This window comes from Odontesthes bonariensis, chromosome 2 (genome assembly GCF_027942865.1).
Source record: "Odontesthes bonariensis isolate fOdoBon6 chromosome 2, fOdoBon6.hap1, whole genome shotgun sequence".
Lineage (NCBI taxonomy): Eukaryota > Metazoa > Chordata > Actinopteri > Atheriniformes > Atherinopsidae > Odontesthes > Odontesthes bonariensis.
In genome coordinates this window covers 24,661,063-24,679,450 of record NC_134507.1, presented here as the reverse complement: position 1 = coordinate 24,679,450, position 18,388 = coordinate 24,661,063, and the positions used below count along the sequence as shown (strand labels likewise).

Here is an 18,388-nt window from a genome sequence, read left to right as displayed (position 1 = left end):
GTGAGCAATGCTCAGTGAAAAAAATGAAACAGCAAAATGTGTCACTTTTACACTTTATTGTTTAAAGTTGTTACAAAAAAGTGTTTGCTGAAAACATTCTTTGCTTTTGCCTTTTACAAGCACAAAGACTGAAGAAGAAGAAGAGTGCGTGGAGGGCGGCGGGATGGGTCGACACACAGTTGTTTGTGTAAAAACAGGGCTGAGATAACAGTACAGAGACGAAGGGAAGCCCTTTAATCACACAGAGTCCATGAAACAAAACCAAACAAGACTGGGTGGAGGAGAGGCAGAGCACAAATGTTTTTTTGTTTACTTGTGAGGTATCCCCAGATGACCGTAGCAGTGAGTGCGAGTATGTGCACAGGTCATAGCTTTCTCCCTGAGGTGAGTTAGTGTGTCGCAGTCTGAGGATACAACTTATCTTGAGAGCTACAGAGTGGACAAATGAACACGAACTGCACACATACAATCAACACATAAATTACAATCTTTCTTTCTCACATACACACACACACATTAGCCTACTTCTACCCTCAGGTGTGAGCGCGTTCAGATCTCACGTTGACCTGAAGCTCTGTGGGAGCGGCGTGGAAGTGACTGATCGGTAAAGCTGCTTCGCTGATGGGGGGGGGGGTTTCTACAGTTCAGGTGCGTCTCATTTGGATGAATCACACTGATGTGTAGCAGGAGTCTGGCAGAATCTGTGCTTTCACATAGCAAAATATCAAGACTGCCTTTTCCGGGCTTGTTATTTTCTCACTATGTGTCAGTGTGCAAGTAGCGAGACGTTTCCCAGCAGAAAAATGAACTGAAATCAGATGTTATTCACTTTATTCACGCCATGTTCATAACTGGTTTGTGCATAAGTATAAAATCTTCCATAATTGGGTCCTCAGGTAGCCTGGGGGTCAATGCATAGACAGCAAACTGCACAGTCTGTCAAACTGTTAGCTAATAAACCAAAAAGGAACGTCTTCTGACACTGAAATTGAGGGAAATCCCAACATTTCTTTTCATAGTTTTTATTCAACAGTATCTAAAAGTGAGAACAGGCAGCCTTGATATTTTGTAATCACACCGTAGAGCTCGATGCCCCTAAGATGCTCTTGGGGAGCGACACTGAGACTGTTGATGAAAGCACAAATGAAGTCAAAGCCCTGATGACTGAATGCACATCTCTAAGCTGTCTGAGTGTGTTTGTGTATGTCAAACCTGAGTCCAGCAGCTACAGTTGTTTTTATCTATAAGTGTGGTTTGTTGGCTGTTAATGTGAGATGGACGGGACTTCCTGCACGGTGACGACTCAGCTGAGATAAAGAGAACTTTAAATGTCTCACTTTGCACTTCATACCGTTGTAAATGTGGTTTAAAAAAAAAAAACACATGAAACATTCTCAACCGCACAGTAAGTTAGGGAGACACCAAAATCAGTCCTAAATACGAGCAGGTGCACATTGTTACTTACCTCAGAGGTGACATTAATACTGGTCAGAATACTGCACTGTGTCTGACGAAAAGAGCGAACATCACCCAAGCCCCAAACATCACAGCAACCAAGCAGACCAAACAGGATACGGTCCACGTCGTCTGTTTTCCTTTATCTGTAGCGAGATTTCCTGTCTGAGAGTTTGTCTCCACTTTAAAGTGATAAGAACAGGGTGTGAGCCACGCGGCTCCGTGAACATGGCTAACACGTGATCAGGAAAGACTCACTGGTTAAAGGGAGGGAGCGGTCGTTCAGGCAAACGGCGTTCACCAAGACGCCGTGAAGGATCCCTTAATGCTCGAGGAGGTTTCGTGCTGCAAATCTATTGCTCTGCATGTGAAAAGTCTGTGATGATGCCTGATGAGAGGGGAGGGCAGCTCAAGAGTCAACACACAACGTGAGCCCACACGGAGGAGGGACGGGGCGTATAAATACGACAAATGGCTTTCAGAGGGGGGGGGAGACACAGAACACACCTAAAACTTTATGTCTGATTAACAATATGCTGAATTTCCAAATGAAAACACGAAATATCATTGAAGTTAGAAATACCTGACAGATAAAGGATGAAGCGATGGTCCTGGGCCATAAATAAACATCTTTGTTTAAATAAGCTCTAAGAGATGTACACAGATGTATATTGCAACGAATGCATGAATAAAAACCGTATGTCTGCACTGCGGTATGTTAGTAATTTAGATAAATAGTGTTGAAAGTTCTCTCCAGGAAACAAAGTGTACCCAGCAGTGTTCTTTGTTTGGTTTTTGTGTCTCTGGTTTCTCATGAAAATATAGAAATCTTTGTTGTCATTCATGAAAAAGCAATACAAAGGTCACTTAAAAATGAGAAAGAGGCAAAAAAAAGCCCAGAAAAAAACCCCAAATCTGAGCAGGTCTCTGTTTTCCTCCTCGCCCTGCCTCCTCCAAAGCATGCTGGGAAGTCTGCCCTGCTAGTCGAGGGGTCCCTGGAAGATGAGTCTGATGAAGCCCTGCTCGCCGCTGAGCTGCTGCGCGCAGAAGGGGCAGGCGGCGTGGAAGGTGTGAGTGCCGTGCGGAAGCGGGATCTGACTCCAGAAGCCCACCGTCTTCTCTGAGCAGACGTGGCCGCAGGGGTGGAAGGCGTGAGTGGGCGGCGCCGCGTCCACGTAGAAGCCCGCCTCGCAGCCCAGCCACAGGGGCACGTACGGCCCTTTAGCTCGGCACATGGGGCACTCCCTGCTCCGGCCCTCCCGGCCCTCCCTTTCTTCGCGGTGGTTGCCCCAGTTGTGGTAACCGTGCACGTGGCCACACTGGAGGTAGACCCACGGCTGCTTCTCGTCTGGCGTGTCCTTGCGACGCATGGAGGGGAAGGCCAAAGTGTTAAAGCCCACGGGGCACTGCGGCCGGGCCGCGTTGATCTCCTGCCGCAGCGCCTCCAGGTGTTTGAGGGTGGGAGTGCGCGACAGGCCCTCAGCAGTGCGCCACAACAGAGTGGCGCCGCAGAGGTCTATGAGCGAGCCGTCCACCAGCTCCTGACTCTCAGTCTCCACCTGGAACACAGAGACGCGGCAGCAGAGGTCATTTCATGTGAAAAAGGTCAACTTGTTGGGTGCATTATGAAACAGGGAAGTCATCATAATCCATCTTAAAGAGAACACCAGTATCTACACTGTCTCCAGGGATAATAATAATAAACAAAAGTCAGATCATGTGGGCTCAGCCTGTGAGGTGCATGAGTGCACGAATTTACAGTAATATTATAGTTTTCAAGAAATATTAGAAATATTTATAGTTGATATCAACGCTCAGTCCACAAAAATGCTCCTAAGAGCAGATCGGAGAAAGATTGCCGATTTTAATGTGAAACACAGAGGCCTGCAGTACCGCCCTGAGCCCAGCAGGTGGCAGTGTAACACGAACATCACCCCATCAGACAGATGCGTGTGGGTGCGTGTGTGTCAGGGTGGAGGCAGGAGGCTGACAGCTGGAGGCAGCATGACATGAGGAAACTGAAATGACGGCAGCAGGCAGGCGGTGCAGAGAACTGCTGGGAATTTTTAAAGGAAGCTCCCCCAGACACGGTGGGAAATTCCATCTTTGGATAACCATGGGGACATCAGGGTGGGAAAAACAGAGGATGGAGACAAAGGGAAAGACCTAAGGCTCATGAAAGGTGATCTCTATGAAGTGAAAGAGATACGAGAAGCAGCTCCCAGGCGTTGTTTTCGACGCTGGTGCCGAGGTCACTTCTGCGGCTGCTGCCGGCCGACGCGTTCCTCAGGGTGACAGTTCATAACCTTCATGTGTGCTGGGAACGTTCGCCGGGCGCAGGTGTCAGCGATGCCCTTTTCACACGTTCCCAACCGCTGTTTTTCCACCACTCAGCTGGAGCGGCGAAGAGTTGAGCGTCGTGCTCGGTTGTTGTTTTGTCTTGAAACCAGGAATGTTCTGGTCGCAAGGTCACTGCTGTAATGATTAACCTGGAGCCAGATGACTGATGGTTTTAAGCTGGGTTGAGTTTATTCAATCCATGTAAACATCGACGTACTCCCACTCACGGTTTTATTAAATTTAACTGAAGCAGATCATTTATCACTTCAAAAGCTTGTATTAAAGACGGCAGGAGGTCAGACACTGTACTCTGCTCATTTATTATCTGTCTTAAAAGCCACTCGCAGCAGACTCACTAATAACCGCTGGGAGAGTGTGTGTGTGTGTGTGTGAGCTGTAAAATACATTTAATTATGACAGTATGAACATTGTGTCAAACTGTGGAAAGGCAACCAGCTGGCGAGGCTTAAAAAGTCTAACAACTGAACCTTTTCCTCACGTTATAAAGCAAATAATCTAAAACAAAATCATTCTTCTGATGATTTTAGCCTAAATCTTCATCTCACCCAACGAGTTAGAGATCCATCAAACTCAGGTTAGCTAACACACAGAGTTGTGTGGTTTAAAATATACAGAAGGAAGGAGTTAGGCACACAGAGATAACAGCATAACTGTGCTATCTAACTATAACAAGAGTCTGTCTGCTGACTGCAGCAGAGGAATAACTTGAAGTAGTTCAAATGAAACAGAACTACGAGGTCGATTTCAGGGAATTCTGCCCTAAAACCGGCTAAATACGGTCAAAAACATTCCCAGAACATCATAAGTAAATAACCCAAAATGCTAACTGCTCAGTAGCACTTTTCGTCACTGGAGGCCAGTGGAAAAAGGGGCTTATTTGACTTGTCCCAAACATTAGCTGGGATTTAAGCACCATTCTTATCTGTGTTAGCATCACCTGCTCCAGGCTTTCACTCCCATTTTCCCTCAAAGGGAGCGTACTTACAGGGACTCAAGCGTCATGTTCCCAGTGAGCATGTGATGCTGATGAATCATGAAATATGTGCTCTCTGTTGTTTATCAAGAACTGCTTCAATATAATGTTGAAGGCAAGTTAAAATTGTGAGATTTGTTGAGAATACGTGTCTCTACTGATGCTAATTATCCATGTGGTAAGCCCACCACTGACGTAGATAATAACAATGAAATGGGAGCAGCTACATAGATTAAAATAAGAGTGAAAATTGCTAAAACTAACATACTTCCCAACAAGCACAGGACGTTCAATTGATATTAACCTCCTAATGTTGATTTGACACATTTCTAATAGGTTGCATTTTGGTTCTTTTGAGTACAACAATAAGGGAAAGTTCCTTGAACGTTGCACACAAGGTTGATGAGTTCAAGTGTTGGGCCAATATATTCAAAACAGCTTCATTATTGAGGACAGAAGATATTATTAGTTTTTGAAATACAGACATTTCTCTGTTCTTTTTTTAAGACAGAAGTCATGAGGGGAAGGAAATGTTTTCTGTTCCCCTGGTTACTGGTGTGTTGATGATTGCTGCTGTAACGTCGCTTTATCTTCCACCGTCATAAGGTTTTCCAAAGACAGGGACGTAAAGCTCAAGGGAACATTAATAAAACAAAAAGGGGAACGTTCTGCCCAGGTAAGGTTGTGTTTGGAGAACATTAAGGCCTTCCAGGGACTGTTCACACAACCAAAAAACATTCCTGGAAAGTTCTGGGAAGCTAAATTCGTTAGTTCAGACCCCTGTTTATATTTTCCAGCAATGATTAGGATTAGAATGAGGAGGTAGACACACAGTTACTATGAGGAACGTTTCCCACGCTGTCAAAACGTTCCACATTAATTACGATGTCGCTGCTTTTGTCCAATACATTTCTTTCCCAGCCAATCAGCCTCTTTCCCTTTCCTTTTGAAATCTCACTTTTGCCATCATTTTCCTCAGAGATCGTGCACATCCCGCCTCATCCCCAACTCCACGTTCTCCTTCAGCCACAAACTTCATTCCAATCATTTGTTCTTCAGTCTGTAATCACTGTACTCCTTATGAGCTGGCCTTATTGAACTGGAGTTACAACATGTCAAATGTGTTTCATGACAGTGTAAACGGATACGGATCGGATTCTTTTCAAAGCGACCTCGGTCTGAACAGTCAAATCCCAACTTGAGCACAGACGCACAGAATAAATAAGCATTTGGGGCGATAATTCTTGTATTTAGGGACGTCTTAGTTTTTTTTGCTCAGCTTCACGCTGAAATCGGAGAACAGACCAACAAATAATCGGATCTGAGCATACGAATGTGTCCTCGGTGGGTTGATTTTGGGAAGACTTACATAGACAGAAAGCTGAGGGTATGACCGACACCTGCCTGTGCACAGACCATTCTACACCTGGTAGTTTGAGATGTTTTTCTCACACATCTTGGACATCTGGACAGCACACTCCTACTAAACTGCCTCGTGTGCTTTGCTTTTTGTTGCAGCCAACGCAGTCCTCAGCCGTAACGTCGAAAGGTATTTTCTGAGTGTTCTGTTTTGTTTTTCGTTAACGCCTTTTTAAAGGAGCCTAGATTTCCTGCTCAAATATTCCCTCTGTGAAAGAAAGCATCATCATTAGGAGTGACAAAAGGCTGCACTGTGAGGTAACCTCTCCTGTGTGCATTTAGCCTGACAATTAAACCTCATTATGTTCCGTCACCGCACATAATGAAAATAGCTGATTACCAACAGCTGACAGTTCAAACTGTCAATCCACTGTGAAGTAATGAGGAGTCTCCACAGTGGAAGATAATGCACTCTGTGGACGGTAAAGGGCAGGTGGAGATAGGAGAGCTGTTAATTTGTGCTGCGCTGCAGAGACATGAGAACAGGTGGGAGACCAGATAAAGAGACGGATTATTACAACTGCCGACATGCTGACTGAGCGCCCGCCGCTGATGATGTAAATGTTGTGGAGGAGGAGGGAAACAGAGACCTAATTAAACACTTTGCCGGAGTCCTAAATCCACTCAGCCGAACGCCTCGTGTGGGCAGCCAGAGTCCTGCGATTGGCTGAGAGACTGTGACATCAGCTGGAAGCTCCCTTACAAGGTCTTGTTACACACAGTTGCCATGGAGACGGCATCCCGATAACCTCCTGGTGGCGTTAAGGTTCGACTGGCCTCAGTCTGGTACGAGAGTGTGAAAAAATGCAGGATGGTGTGAGGGAACGTACGAGGAGGAAATAAAACAGGGAAGGTTTGCTGATTTGAGCTCTCTTAACAACCAACTTGCTTTTTTAACTGGTGACCGGAAACAAACACGTATTTGTGGCGTCTTCAGGCTTCACAACATGTTTCAGCTCCTCTCAGAGCGTCGATTTAACCCCACAGCAGGCAACTGATGAAAACTCCCTGTAAACCACCTGCTCAGCTCCACACAGACAAAGGAAGTGACTCACCGGCCAACACGCCCGAGCGTTTACCTCCAAAAGAGGAACAAAATGTCTGTGCTTAGTACGCGTTTTCTCACCATCTTTCCCCGCTGCTGAGCCGAGCGGGTCTCTCGCAGGGTGAAGACGTTCCCGCAGACTGAGATCTCTCTCCAGACGCCCGGTTTGGAGTCCTGCGTGAAGCCGTGACGAGGATGCATCACCAGCACGCCGTTGGTGGTCAGCCCGTCCATTTGGGCATCCGACGTCTTCCACTTTGCAGCTTTCTCCTGGTTTGAACAGAGACATGGCAACGTGTGAAGCGGAGGGTGAAAACACATGCAGCGCTAAAAAAAAACTAATATAATTCATCAGCTGTCATCGGCTCCTGTTATTCTACTGAACACTTGGGTTCAGTGCTGCTGCCACGGACACTCGGACATCAGCTGTAGTCGTCTGCTGACGAATCCGGATAAATATTTGTCTCTGGCATTAAATGAAAAATGTGGTGATTATTCCCCCCGTATTTGTGTATTTTCTCCTTCCCCTTCGCTGAGATGTGTCTGAAGCACCACATGAAACACTGCTCACCCCCAGGAAGATGTTCTTGGAGGAGTCGAAGCCTGCGGCATAGATGCGAGCTGTGTAAGGCGGCGTGCGCTGGCACATGATGCGGCAGGCGAAGCGGGAGATGGTGCTCTGAACCGACTGGGTGTCTGCGTTACTCTGGCTGCCGGCCACCGTGTCCGTCACGACGAAGTCTATTGGACTCTCTGTGGATCGACCGATCTGGTGACGAGACATGAAAAGATTAGTCAGAAACGATGCTCGGTTGTGAGATAATATAATAATCTGTCCTCTCTGGGGGGAAGCCGGCAGGAAAAACAAAGACACGGGCAGAGAACAGAGAATCCATTAAAAATAAGAAATACATCAGGGAAGAAATGGGTGGAAAAAGAGTTCAAATTGAAAAAAAGAGCGATTAAATCTCATAAAGTTTGTTCACATGTTTATTGTCTCACAGCTACATAACCTTGAGGATGTTCTCTGCTATGATAACAGGTACGTTTCTGCCCCCGACAGCGGCCCGCATCACCACTGCGTCACAATCACTGCAAAGCACAGCCTCCCAGCGGGGTAATGATAGTCGAGCAAAGAACAAGATGACTTTGGGAAAATGCTGCGTGAATAAATTCAACAATCCGGCGAGAAAATATTTTGCTCATGCCAAGGAGGAATGTTTTACATGCTTAACACTTCATGTGCACACATTTAAGGCCAGAAGATGTAGAATATTCCTAAAAAAGACTCACCGAAGACACCTATGACCCTCATTTGGGAATGAGCTGTGAGTCACGCCTCTGCTCAGAAGCTGCTGTTTGCAGTTATTGTCCTTTTCTTCTTACTTTGTTGTGTTTGGCATGTTTATATTTAACATTATTTAAACCTCCTTGGGACGTGTTTTATCGTCCTTTAAAATACTCTGAAACAATCCCTATGAAGCTTTAAGGATGAAGGCTTCAGGACTGCGGGGGTTTTCTCATCTGATGTTAACGTCAGTCAGCAGTTTTAAAGGTTTGGAACAAAATGGTTACAGATTGTGTGAGATGGTAGTAGTTGATGCCTTTTCTTCTATAATTTGGGGGATTTGGGGATGTAAATGGGAGGTTTGATACTCTGACGATGAGAAAAACTGACAGACGCCGATTCTCTGGTTCTCCGGATTTTAACGGAGCATCCTTCTTCCTTTACTTTTCAAGAAAGAAACTGGGCTCCAGCTGCCGACTTTGGTGATACGCGGGTCAAACCACAACCATCATTTTTACTTTTTTTAAAGAGCATCATTGCACCTGTCAGTGCGTCTCACATCTTGATCTGGAATCTCACGTTTTAAAGCCCCTACGTATGAGTGAAGTGGCGAAGAGGAAAAAATACAGACTGTAAATTGGCTGTAAACCTCCAGGCTCAGCGGTAAAAGCAGCGGCTAGTTACCTGGAACATGTCTGTATTGCTGTCATGGGTGTACTCCACCACCACCGTCTGGGCTCGGGACAGAGTGTAAGAGATGCTGTGCTGGTCTTTGTTGCTTATGGCCTGGTGGGACAGAAGGAAGGAGGGACAAAGCGTAAGTACAGACTCTTCGAAATGCTCCGAAAATCAAAGCTTTAATGGAAAAAACACCTCTGGCATGTGCTCAGTGATCCTCACGGAGAGCACTAGATACACAGAGAAGAGGCGGGGTGGGTGAAGGTTTCAGTTATGTAGTCATTAACTGGACCTTTTGGGTCAGCAGGGACCACCCACGGGACAGAAAAGAACAATCACTCCTCCAGATTCTTTAAGCTACAGCAGCTTAAAGCCTGACTTTGTGTGCGGGTTAGGAGGTAAAAGTGTGTGTCCACAGCCTGCATATTAGGCACAGATGTTACACCAGAAAAACACACTTTAACAGATTCCTTGTAACTTATGATGGGAACAAATGAACATGTGCTTCCAAGGATTTTGCAAGCAAACGCTTCGTTACCTTTCACTGGACCGCTCAAACATTTGTTTCTATCATAAAATCTTCAGCGTGTTCCAGTTAAACGCTGTGCAAAAACCTTTGTTCGAATGCCTTTTAAGACCTCCACAAAGCTCTGCGCCTGCTTGTGTGAATTTTTCTGCTAACTCAGGGACATTTTGTTAAGCTTTTTTTCCTTTTTCCGTCCTCTTGATGGGGTGTAAGTGTGACTCATTGTGTGCTGAAAGCCTTTGGTGGAGAAGCCAAATCCACAGACCTGGATGCGTTTTATTTTACGCTGTCAGGGAAACAAAATCACACTCCTATTTGCTACCCTCTTTAACGATTACTATCGAATGTTTTACAACTATGTTTATAAATGCTACACTGGATCCATGAAACTCAAGCCATGAAGCTAGATTTTTGAGAAGAAAATGTTGGAATCTGCAGAAGACGGGGATTTAATGTCTGTTTTTTTAAAACTATGATGTCTGAACAATACAGTATTATATGTGTGTGTGTGTGTGTGTGTGTGTGTACCTTGGCTGCTTGTGGAGAGCAGGCGATGTGAACTGTACTGGGCTTCACTCCGTTTGACTTCGGCCTCTTACAAAGTGCGAAGCGGCTTTTGCGTCGGCCTCGGTCCCCATTGGGCAGAGAGCCATTGTACCTGCACATACACACACATGCGCGCGTTCACGCACAAACATAAGCACATGTGCAAATGCAGAACAATAGGGTATTATTGTCTACATACACTGGGAAAACAGTCAATGTGGAAAATGCTTGAGGCACTTTCTGTGCACTCTTAAAGACTACAAGTACACACAAATTGTAGCCTATACTTTTCATACATGCTGTTTAACAAAAGCACATCATGTCCACACAGACAACAAAGCCCTCCAAACATAACCCCTGAAAGGCTGAGAAAACAAACACACACACAGAGACTCATTTAGCCCGATGCACGGCTGAGGAAGGGAGAATAAACAGAGGCGTTCCCTCCGACAGAATGGAGTCTCTGTGACTCTGCTGCTGTGTCTCTCTTAACATCCTAAAGCAAGAAAACATTCATCATCGCCATCCACCAGACATGTTCCATCTCGTGAAGCCCGCTGAGTCCCTCTTATTCTTCATTTCATACACATGTTTCAGATGAACTCTGCTTGATACTCGAGCGCAGGAGTTACGGACTTCTCTGACTTCACAGATAAACGATCACTGTCAACCTAAATTAACGTGATGTCATAACTCAGGCTAAGACGAAAGTTGACCTTTACACACGCGCTCATCACAGAAAATTACTTTCATGGCAAACCTTCAACCCGCGCTTCGAGCAGAAGGCAGAATTATTTACCGACACGGTTGTTTACTCCGGTAACTTCATATATACAGGCTCAAAAGAACAGAAATACACACATTTAGATGATAAATTCAGTCTCTTAACCTCCAGTTAGGGATCATGACCGACTTAATAATGAACACTTACTCATTTATTTGGGATAAGGACATTATTATTGTTCATACTTATTAATATTATTATCATAATAATACTATTTTTAATCTAATATTATTATCAGCACTGTCATTATCATGATGATATTCTTATTATCATCAATGCTACAACTATTTCTATTACTTTTATTGCTTTAATAATTGTTAATGTTACTATTCTTTATATAATAACTATCATTAACATATTTATGGTTAACAATGATCAATTTACATTTACAAACTTTCTTTTATCTTTTATTGTTTTCCTTGTTTTTAAACACACAGTCCATCTGTTCGGAGGATAACATTCATACACTCAAAGTTGTCCTTCACTGTGTATTTTTCCACTTTAATTGCACTTATTGCAATAATAATAATTTAAAAAATTAATTGTGGAACTAATCTTTCCAAACAAATGCAGATTATTAAGATGTTTACAGAAAAAAAAACAACGTAATAAACAAAATTAAGAACAACTTATCCAAAAGTTTCAAAAGTTTTATAACTTTTCCACATATTAAGAATTCAGATTTAGGTCTATGGAACAACAGCAATGATGTTAGAAAACAAATAATCGTGTAATAACAATGTACAAGAACAAGGGTACAAGTCATGCCGTATAAATCCAATCAAATCTAATCTAATTTATTTATAAAGGCACATTTAAAACAACCCCAGTTGATCAAATTCTACAGAGTATAAGCAGAGGCATATTAAAGGCGCGTGAAAGCAAAAAAGACAAGTAAAACCTCCTAAAAGTGACTTCCTAATGTATAAAAGAGTGTAAGACAGAGAGGATAAGAGCTCAGTACAGGAGCTGGAACGTGTCTTTGACCACTCAGACGGGTCCAGTAACGACAGCACAGGCATGTTGTAAGGACGCCCAGCCCGCGGCTGAATGTTTCTCCGAGAGAGCAGAGCTGCTGGGATCAAACAAGGCTGGGAGGGTTTGTACGTAACCATGGTGAGAGAACAGAGCCACAGCAACGTTTGGGCAGAGTAACCATGGCAAGAGCGTAACCATGGTGAAGTTTATCCCGTATCCACACAGGGGGCAGGGCGGTCTGCCGGATAGAGCTCAAAGAGTTGCAGGCAGTTCAAAATCAGTTTCCCATATGGAGCAGGACTGCGTGCGTGCACATACATGTTTCCAAATATTCCCAAAACGAAGGCTGAGAGGCCAAAGGTTAGCAGCAAGTTAGTGTGCGTTCATGAGTGTGTACAGACTGCTCACACAGCAGGGCAGACGGAAGAGTCAGGGGAAAAAGTTAGCCTCAAACATACAGATTCATTCCCCACAATTAAGAACGAGTTGGTTTGCTTGCAGTTTAAATACTAATAAAACTGGAGCCCGGTGAGCAACAACAAGCTACCACAACAGACGTAAAGACGGGTAATTACTGTCACACTCGTTTTTATTCACAAGCTGCAGAGGAAGAGGCTGCTTTATGTAAGTTTATCCTTTTTAAACATACAGAGCATGAAAAGACTTAAACAGGTGCTACAACTTCTCTTAGTGACTTCTCTTCTTATGTCACTAAACTGGAATGAACACTCTCCTGCACTGCTGTAACATATGGGAGATTATTACCTTCACTCAGCTTCATACGTGGACATATTGGGCTGGGGTTAGCGAGGAGGTCAGTGTGTTAACAGTGTGTTGCTCCATTTGCATTCATAAGTCTGTTCCTGATCACACGGGAGTGAAAATCAGAGGAAGAAATGGGGTGAGTTTTACTCCAGCTAAGCTATTTAGTGAGAAAAAACATGATAATCTTCCACACTGGTTTCTAATAAATGTGGTGCAACTGTCCTTTACCGCAGCCATGACTGTGCAAACTGAAACAAACCGTAACAAAAATGGATGATCCGGGCTTGGCAGGAGGTAACGGGTCACATCAGTTCACTACACTTCACTTTTAAACTTCCTTGTGCTCCCATAAATGCTTTCAATAAATTGGTTGTGAGAGTTTAAATGCTTTTGTGGGTGGGTGACTGTGTTGTTTGTTCTGTGCTTGTGTGGGCAAAGGATGCAAACACGCGCATATTGCCATGTGGGCTGTTTCTGCTAATCAAAAATGTGCTTACAAGGACCAGGGAGAAGACTCCAAATCAGCAAATATCCATGAAAATGATGCATTAATTCATTAATTATTTTTTGCAAATGTTTATTAAAGAAATGTGTGTCGTTTTTAATGCAAACATAACTTTTATCTGCTTATAAAAGCAACTTTTTAGTCAGTTTAACTAATATGTTACCGCCAGTATTACCTTAACAGCACAGAACAAACGTCCCTGCACCCATTGAGACTTTGTGTCAGTGTCAGAGTGATCAATAAAGTTGTTTCCACTGCTTAATAAGGTTTTATGTTACAGACAAAACAGGTTAATGGAAGCAAACGGGTTGTCTTGCACAGTGACCGTGCCATGGGGATGTATTCACTTTCCTGTGGTGGGTCAAAGAACAGAGGTCAGGGTTAGGTGCTTGACTCTCGGAGCTCCGGTTGAACCCTTTAAAGGTTTAAAGAGCAGCCTTTTCTTGTAGCTCAGCGTGTGACGCCTCCTGCCTCAGAGCAAAAAGCGCCCCTGTCGACCTTTTGAAAAGGGTGGCCTGACCCAGAATCATAAACTACGAGCGGAAAAAGCACAGCAAACGGAAAACTGGGGTTCTCCCTTGTAAAGGCATGGAACTGCGTTCGCTGCTTAATGTGTTTTTTCCACTCGGGAAAATTTCCACAGTCATCTCCCTGACAATAGCCTCCCAGTGCAACTCAGAACAACAAACCGTGTGTGAGTCAGCTGCGACACCAACTGTGTGAGACATGAAAAGTGTTGGTGTGCTTGTAAGGAGTCTTTCTGAGTCCTGCATTCCTCTGTGGAAAGGGCTGGTATGGGGAGCAGAGTGGAACAGCCTTTTGGGAATAAACAGGAGACAGACAGATAGAGGAAGTCCGTCTGTCTGTTGTTTTTTCGAGAAAGCGTGCGTTAAGTCTGTGTGTGCATGCTCTTATAAGGCTTCTGTGCTGAAGATGCAGGGTGGAGTGAGGGGCTTTTCCTACAGCTGACTGCGAGAACTTGACTCAAATCAAACGCCAGAGAAAGCCAGGGTGTTTGAGATGATATCCGCCGCTGCTGTCGGCCAAAACTGATCTCATCTTGCAACATTGATAATCTCCTTGAGCAAAAACACTATGTTCTAAGTGCCTGACCCCGTGCAACTGGACAAAAATATCTGCAGTGTTTATGTTGCTTCAAAACATTCCAGTTTGGGTTTCTTGTTGTCAACCCCTCATCTGAATCAGTGAGAGGCTTGAACTCCAGTCATTTGGAAGACATCTTAGTTACCAAACCCATTAAAGTGCCTTTAAATCTTACTGTATTCATTCCTCTGGGAGGCATGGTCTTTTGTCACATTAATAGCTTTTTTTCCTCCATCTATCACCACCCCTGCCATTGTTCTCAAGCTATGATTATCTGCTAAATCATAATGAACCATCTTGGGTTTACAGTGTGAACAAAACAACAATGCTGAGTGATGTCAAATGGACACAAAATTGTTCAGACTGTGCGTCTATCGGGGTAATTTAGGCTGTTTACCCGAGTAAACAAACATAACTCATGCCTGCATTTATTGCTTCTTTACTGTGCGGAACTACTTCAGTCAACCAGAAGAACACTGAAGTAACATGTGACACGTCTTCAGTAGGTTTGGCTCGATTTGTGCAGGTAGAAAATGTATATTTCCAAACCTCTGCCAAACAACTGATTAAATATGGTGTTAGCCAGTCCTCGATGCGAGTCGCTGACTGACGTGACACCGTTAAAACCTAAATACTGGTTACAAATCCCTCTTCATGCCAAAACTTAAATGTCTAAAAAGGAAGTAGTAAAAATGAAGATAAAACATTTTAGATAAACAATGTGTAACGGCACCTGTCTTCTTATATGTGTTTGGAAGGAAGTGTTTGTTTGATTAGCCTACGTATTCATCAGCAAGCAACCAGGAGGTAAACAATTCAACATATTTGCGGGAAATCACAGAGGCCAAAGTAGTAAATTTATATAAATAACACAAAACAACACGAAGCTGTGGCTATTTTTGGTATATTTGTATATTAGATCCACTCACTTCAAGAGAATTTAATTAAAAATCAACATGAACTCAAATTTCTCACAATAATAAAAAAAAAATAATAATAAATCTTTCAAAATTTGGTTAATTTAGGTTTAATATATCTATGCAGGGTAAGGGATAGATGGGTTAATTCACTATGGCACATATACAAGACTCTTACCTGCACGTATCAGTGTGTGCTTTTAATTCTAATACAATCAGAGGGGTGACTACACCTGTCAGTGATGATCAGAGGTGCATCACCTGTTACCACACCCCTGTTCTGCCTCTGTACACTTCCAACAAATGTGAGCACCGAACTATGATCACCCAAAACCCACAGACAACGACAAACACAGCACAACGTGACTGAGACTTCAATGTGCTCAACAAAGACACATCTACAATCTCGACTTTAAGAATAAGAATTGAATATCAATCAAAGAAAAACCTTATTTTTTATCTATTATTCACACGTCAAAGGAAAAACATGATAAACAGCAAAGCAGTAAACTAATTATTTGAGCTAACAGTGACAAATAAAAGCAGCATGGCTGCAACTAAAAGAGTTAATCTGCTGATTAGCTGAGGAGCCGGTCTATGAAATGTCATTTTTATCTAAATGATCTACTTTTGTTGGTTTTTGATTAACTGTCCTTTAACAGACGACCTCTAAATCCTGAAATAATCTGTATGTTCTACTTGCTTCATGTGAATCTGTGCTTCATCGTAACATTATAATTTAGAGACAAAAGACTTAATTAGAGTTGGAGCATCTCAGGCTCCAGCTCCTCCCACCTGATTCTTAATAACAACGTGACAAGCAGATGGTGGTTCTGACCCTCGAAAAATGTATTTGGGCTTTTAGAAGATGTTGAAATGCTGCCATTTTAACTGATGTAAATCACTAAGTAGTAAAACTGTGATCTGTGTGTGATGATGAGTTGATTTGTTGATGCCTACCCCAGCACAATGAGCTCTCCATACTTCACTGGCACTTTGGTGGAGGCGGTGGTGGAGATGTTTTCCTGCTCCGGGGAGTACATTGAGCACCGCTGACTGAGGTTTGGAGGAGGAGGTAAGGAACGACGAGTGAGACCCAACAGGGTGACGGGGGGCAGGAGGGGAACAGGAGGGGGAGGGAGGGGGGGAGGTGCCGATCCACTGGAGCACTAGGAAAGGAGGAGATGGAAGGGGAGGGGTCAGCTGATCCTCAGCTCCACCCTTTCATACCTCATGTGCCCGTCTCTCGCAGTGTCGCTTGTCCCGCCCTGCGGAGTGGCAAAGAAAAGATTAACACAAAGATTAATGTGTTTACACCAACTGGCCTGAAAGAAAGAGACCGGATTCACATGCCCTAACATTAGTTTTCCAGATATTTAATTTAAGCCAAACAGATCGTACCCACAATTACTTATAACATCAAAAATTAATTTGTACAAGTGGATGTGCCAACTCTTCCATCTTACAGATGTCACAAAGAAGGATAAACCACCACTTTGTTGTCTTAAAAGTGAAAAATAGCCCCTTATTAACTTTTTAACATGTTACTAATGTATCACGATAGTGTCCCGAGCAGATTGGAGGCTCGCTGTCTCCTTCTTGTTAACACCCCACTGTTTTAACAAGTAAACTGGGTCAAATGAGGAGTATGACACCCTGTAGGTGTAGCCTGTATAAACTCGAATAAAACTACTCAAACGTAGATATGGGTACTGACATTCGACATTGGCATGAGCCTGCAGGTGCTAATGCTGCTAATGATAGCTCAACTTGGCTAACAAGTATGACATATTTTCCCACAGATGCTGCCATCAAATAAAACACTGCTTGGACATCTTAAAAACAAGGTTTCCCCCCATCCCTCTCTGCTGTGCCTCAGCTTTGTCATGCGTGAACACGCTCGTAAACCCCGGCACAAGGATGAGCCAGAGCAACCGGATCCCGTCACAGATTGTCTGTACTGTGACTTATTGTAATGGAAACATTTGATCAAATATGACAAAAAGGCAACTAACTATTATATCTGAGTGCCCCTTAAGGATAGGAAATGTTAGCTACTAAAATATAACTGCTCACCCATGGTTGGAGGTGGACTTTATTCCCAGTATGCAACTCCTTAATGCAGAAACAAACGTATCCCTATAGATCTACCCCACATAGCTTGTTTTTCCAATATCAAGCATATCTGGAGGGAAACATTTCACTTCCCAAGAAGTTTCAAGTAAATCTTCACATCCTCAAATCAAGGAAACAACTATGGTCGGAAATTAACATGCATTCTTTTTTGCTGAGTGAGGTGGGTGGCTATTGTTTTTTGAGTCATCCTCTGAGGTAAGCATTTACAAACAACTTTCTGTATACGCAGCAAATCAGAGAAAAGGGAACGTGTGAGAAAAGAGGGCATGAGAAAGAGGAGAGGACGGACTTCCTGTTACAGCCAGCCCGAAGCAGATCACCATGAGTTTCAGTTTAAGTGCAAATCTGCCACTCTCCCACTCAAAAAGTTTTAAAAGAGTGGAATACATTGTACAAAATCACAAGATGGCTTTCCAAACAATAACGCCACTATTTCACTTCCAGGCAATGTGCCTCATTTGAAGCTGAATATTTCTCCTATCATTCCCAGGGTGCCTATCTGCTAAGAGGGTGAAAAACCGCAGAAGAATAAAGTGTGGGACGTGCAGTGTTTTGATGATGAGCGAGGATGGGTGAGGATGAGTGAGGATGGGTGAGGATGGATGGGGGCAGGAAGGCTGATGCAGTCCCACCAGACTGAGTGGGATGAGTTCATTCAGGGGCCTTCCAAGTAAATGCATCAAACATATAGTCTCATACAGAGGCACTGTTCAACACTAAAGGCATTATTGAGTATTTGTAATGCATTACAAATCTGATACATGTGGTGCAAGAAGGTCCCATCAAACCCATTAATACCGGCTGTCCTCTACCTGTCGATGTCTTGTTTCCAGTTTAAAGACGAAACTAAGCTGTCTGAATAGAGTTATCTTAAAACTTAAATATACCTGGAGCCACTCAGCAGATGC

General features: G+C 43.6%; 1 protein-coding gene across 1 annotated transcript in view; it reads right to left on the bottom strand.

The window, feature by feature from the left end:
- Window positions 1-6: 6 nt before the first annotated feature.
- Window positions 7-18,388, bottom strand: part of peli1b (pellino E3 ubiquitin protein ligase 1b) — a 42,503-nt gene continuing 24,121 nt past the window's right edge. Inside the window, exons 2-7 of the mRNA XM_075480397.1 lie at window positions 16,305-16,612; window positions 10,274-10,403; window positions 9,226-9,327; window positions 7,825-8,022; window positions 7,335-7,523; window positions 7-3,014 (exon numbers count right to left, since the gene is read on the bottom strand). Coding sequence (XP_075336512.1) covers window positions 2,436-3,014; window positions 7,335-7,523; window positions 7,825-8,022; window positions 9,226-9,327; window positions 10,274-10,403; window positions 16,305-16,387 — 1,281 coding nt within the window. The 5' untranslated portion in view covers window positions 16,388-16,612 and the 3' untranslated portion in view covers window positions 7-2,435. The remainder of the gene's footprint in view (window positions 3,015-7,334; window positions 7,524-7,824; window positions 8,023-9,225; window positions 9,328-10,273; window positions 10,404-16,304; window positions 16,613-18,388) is intronic.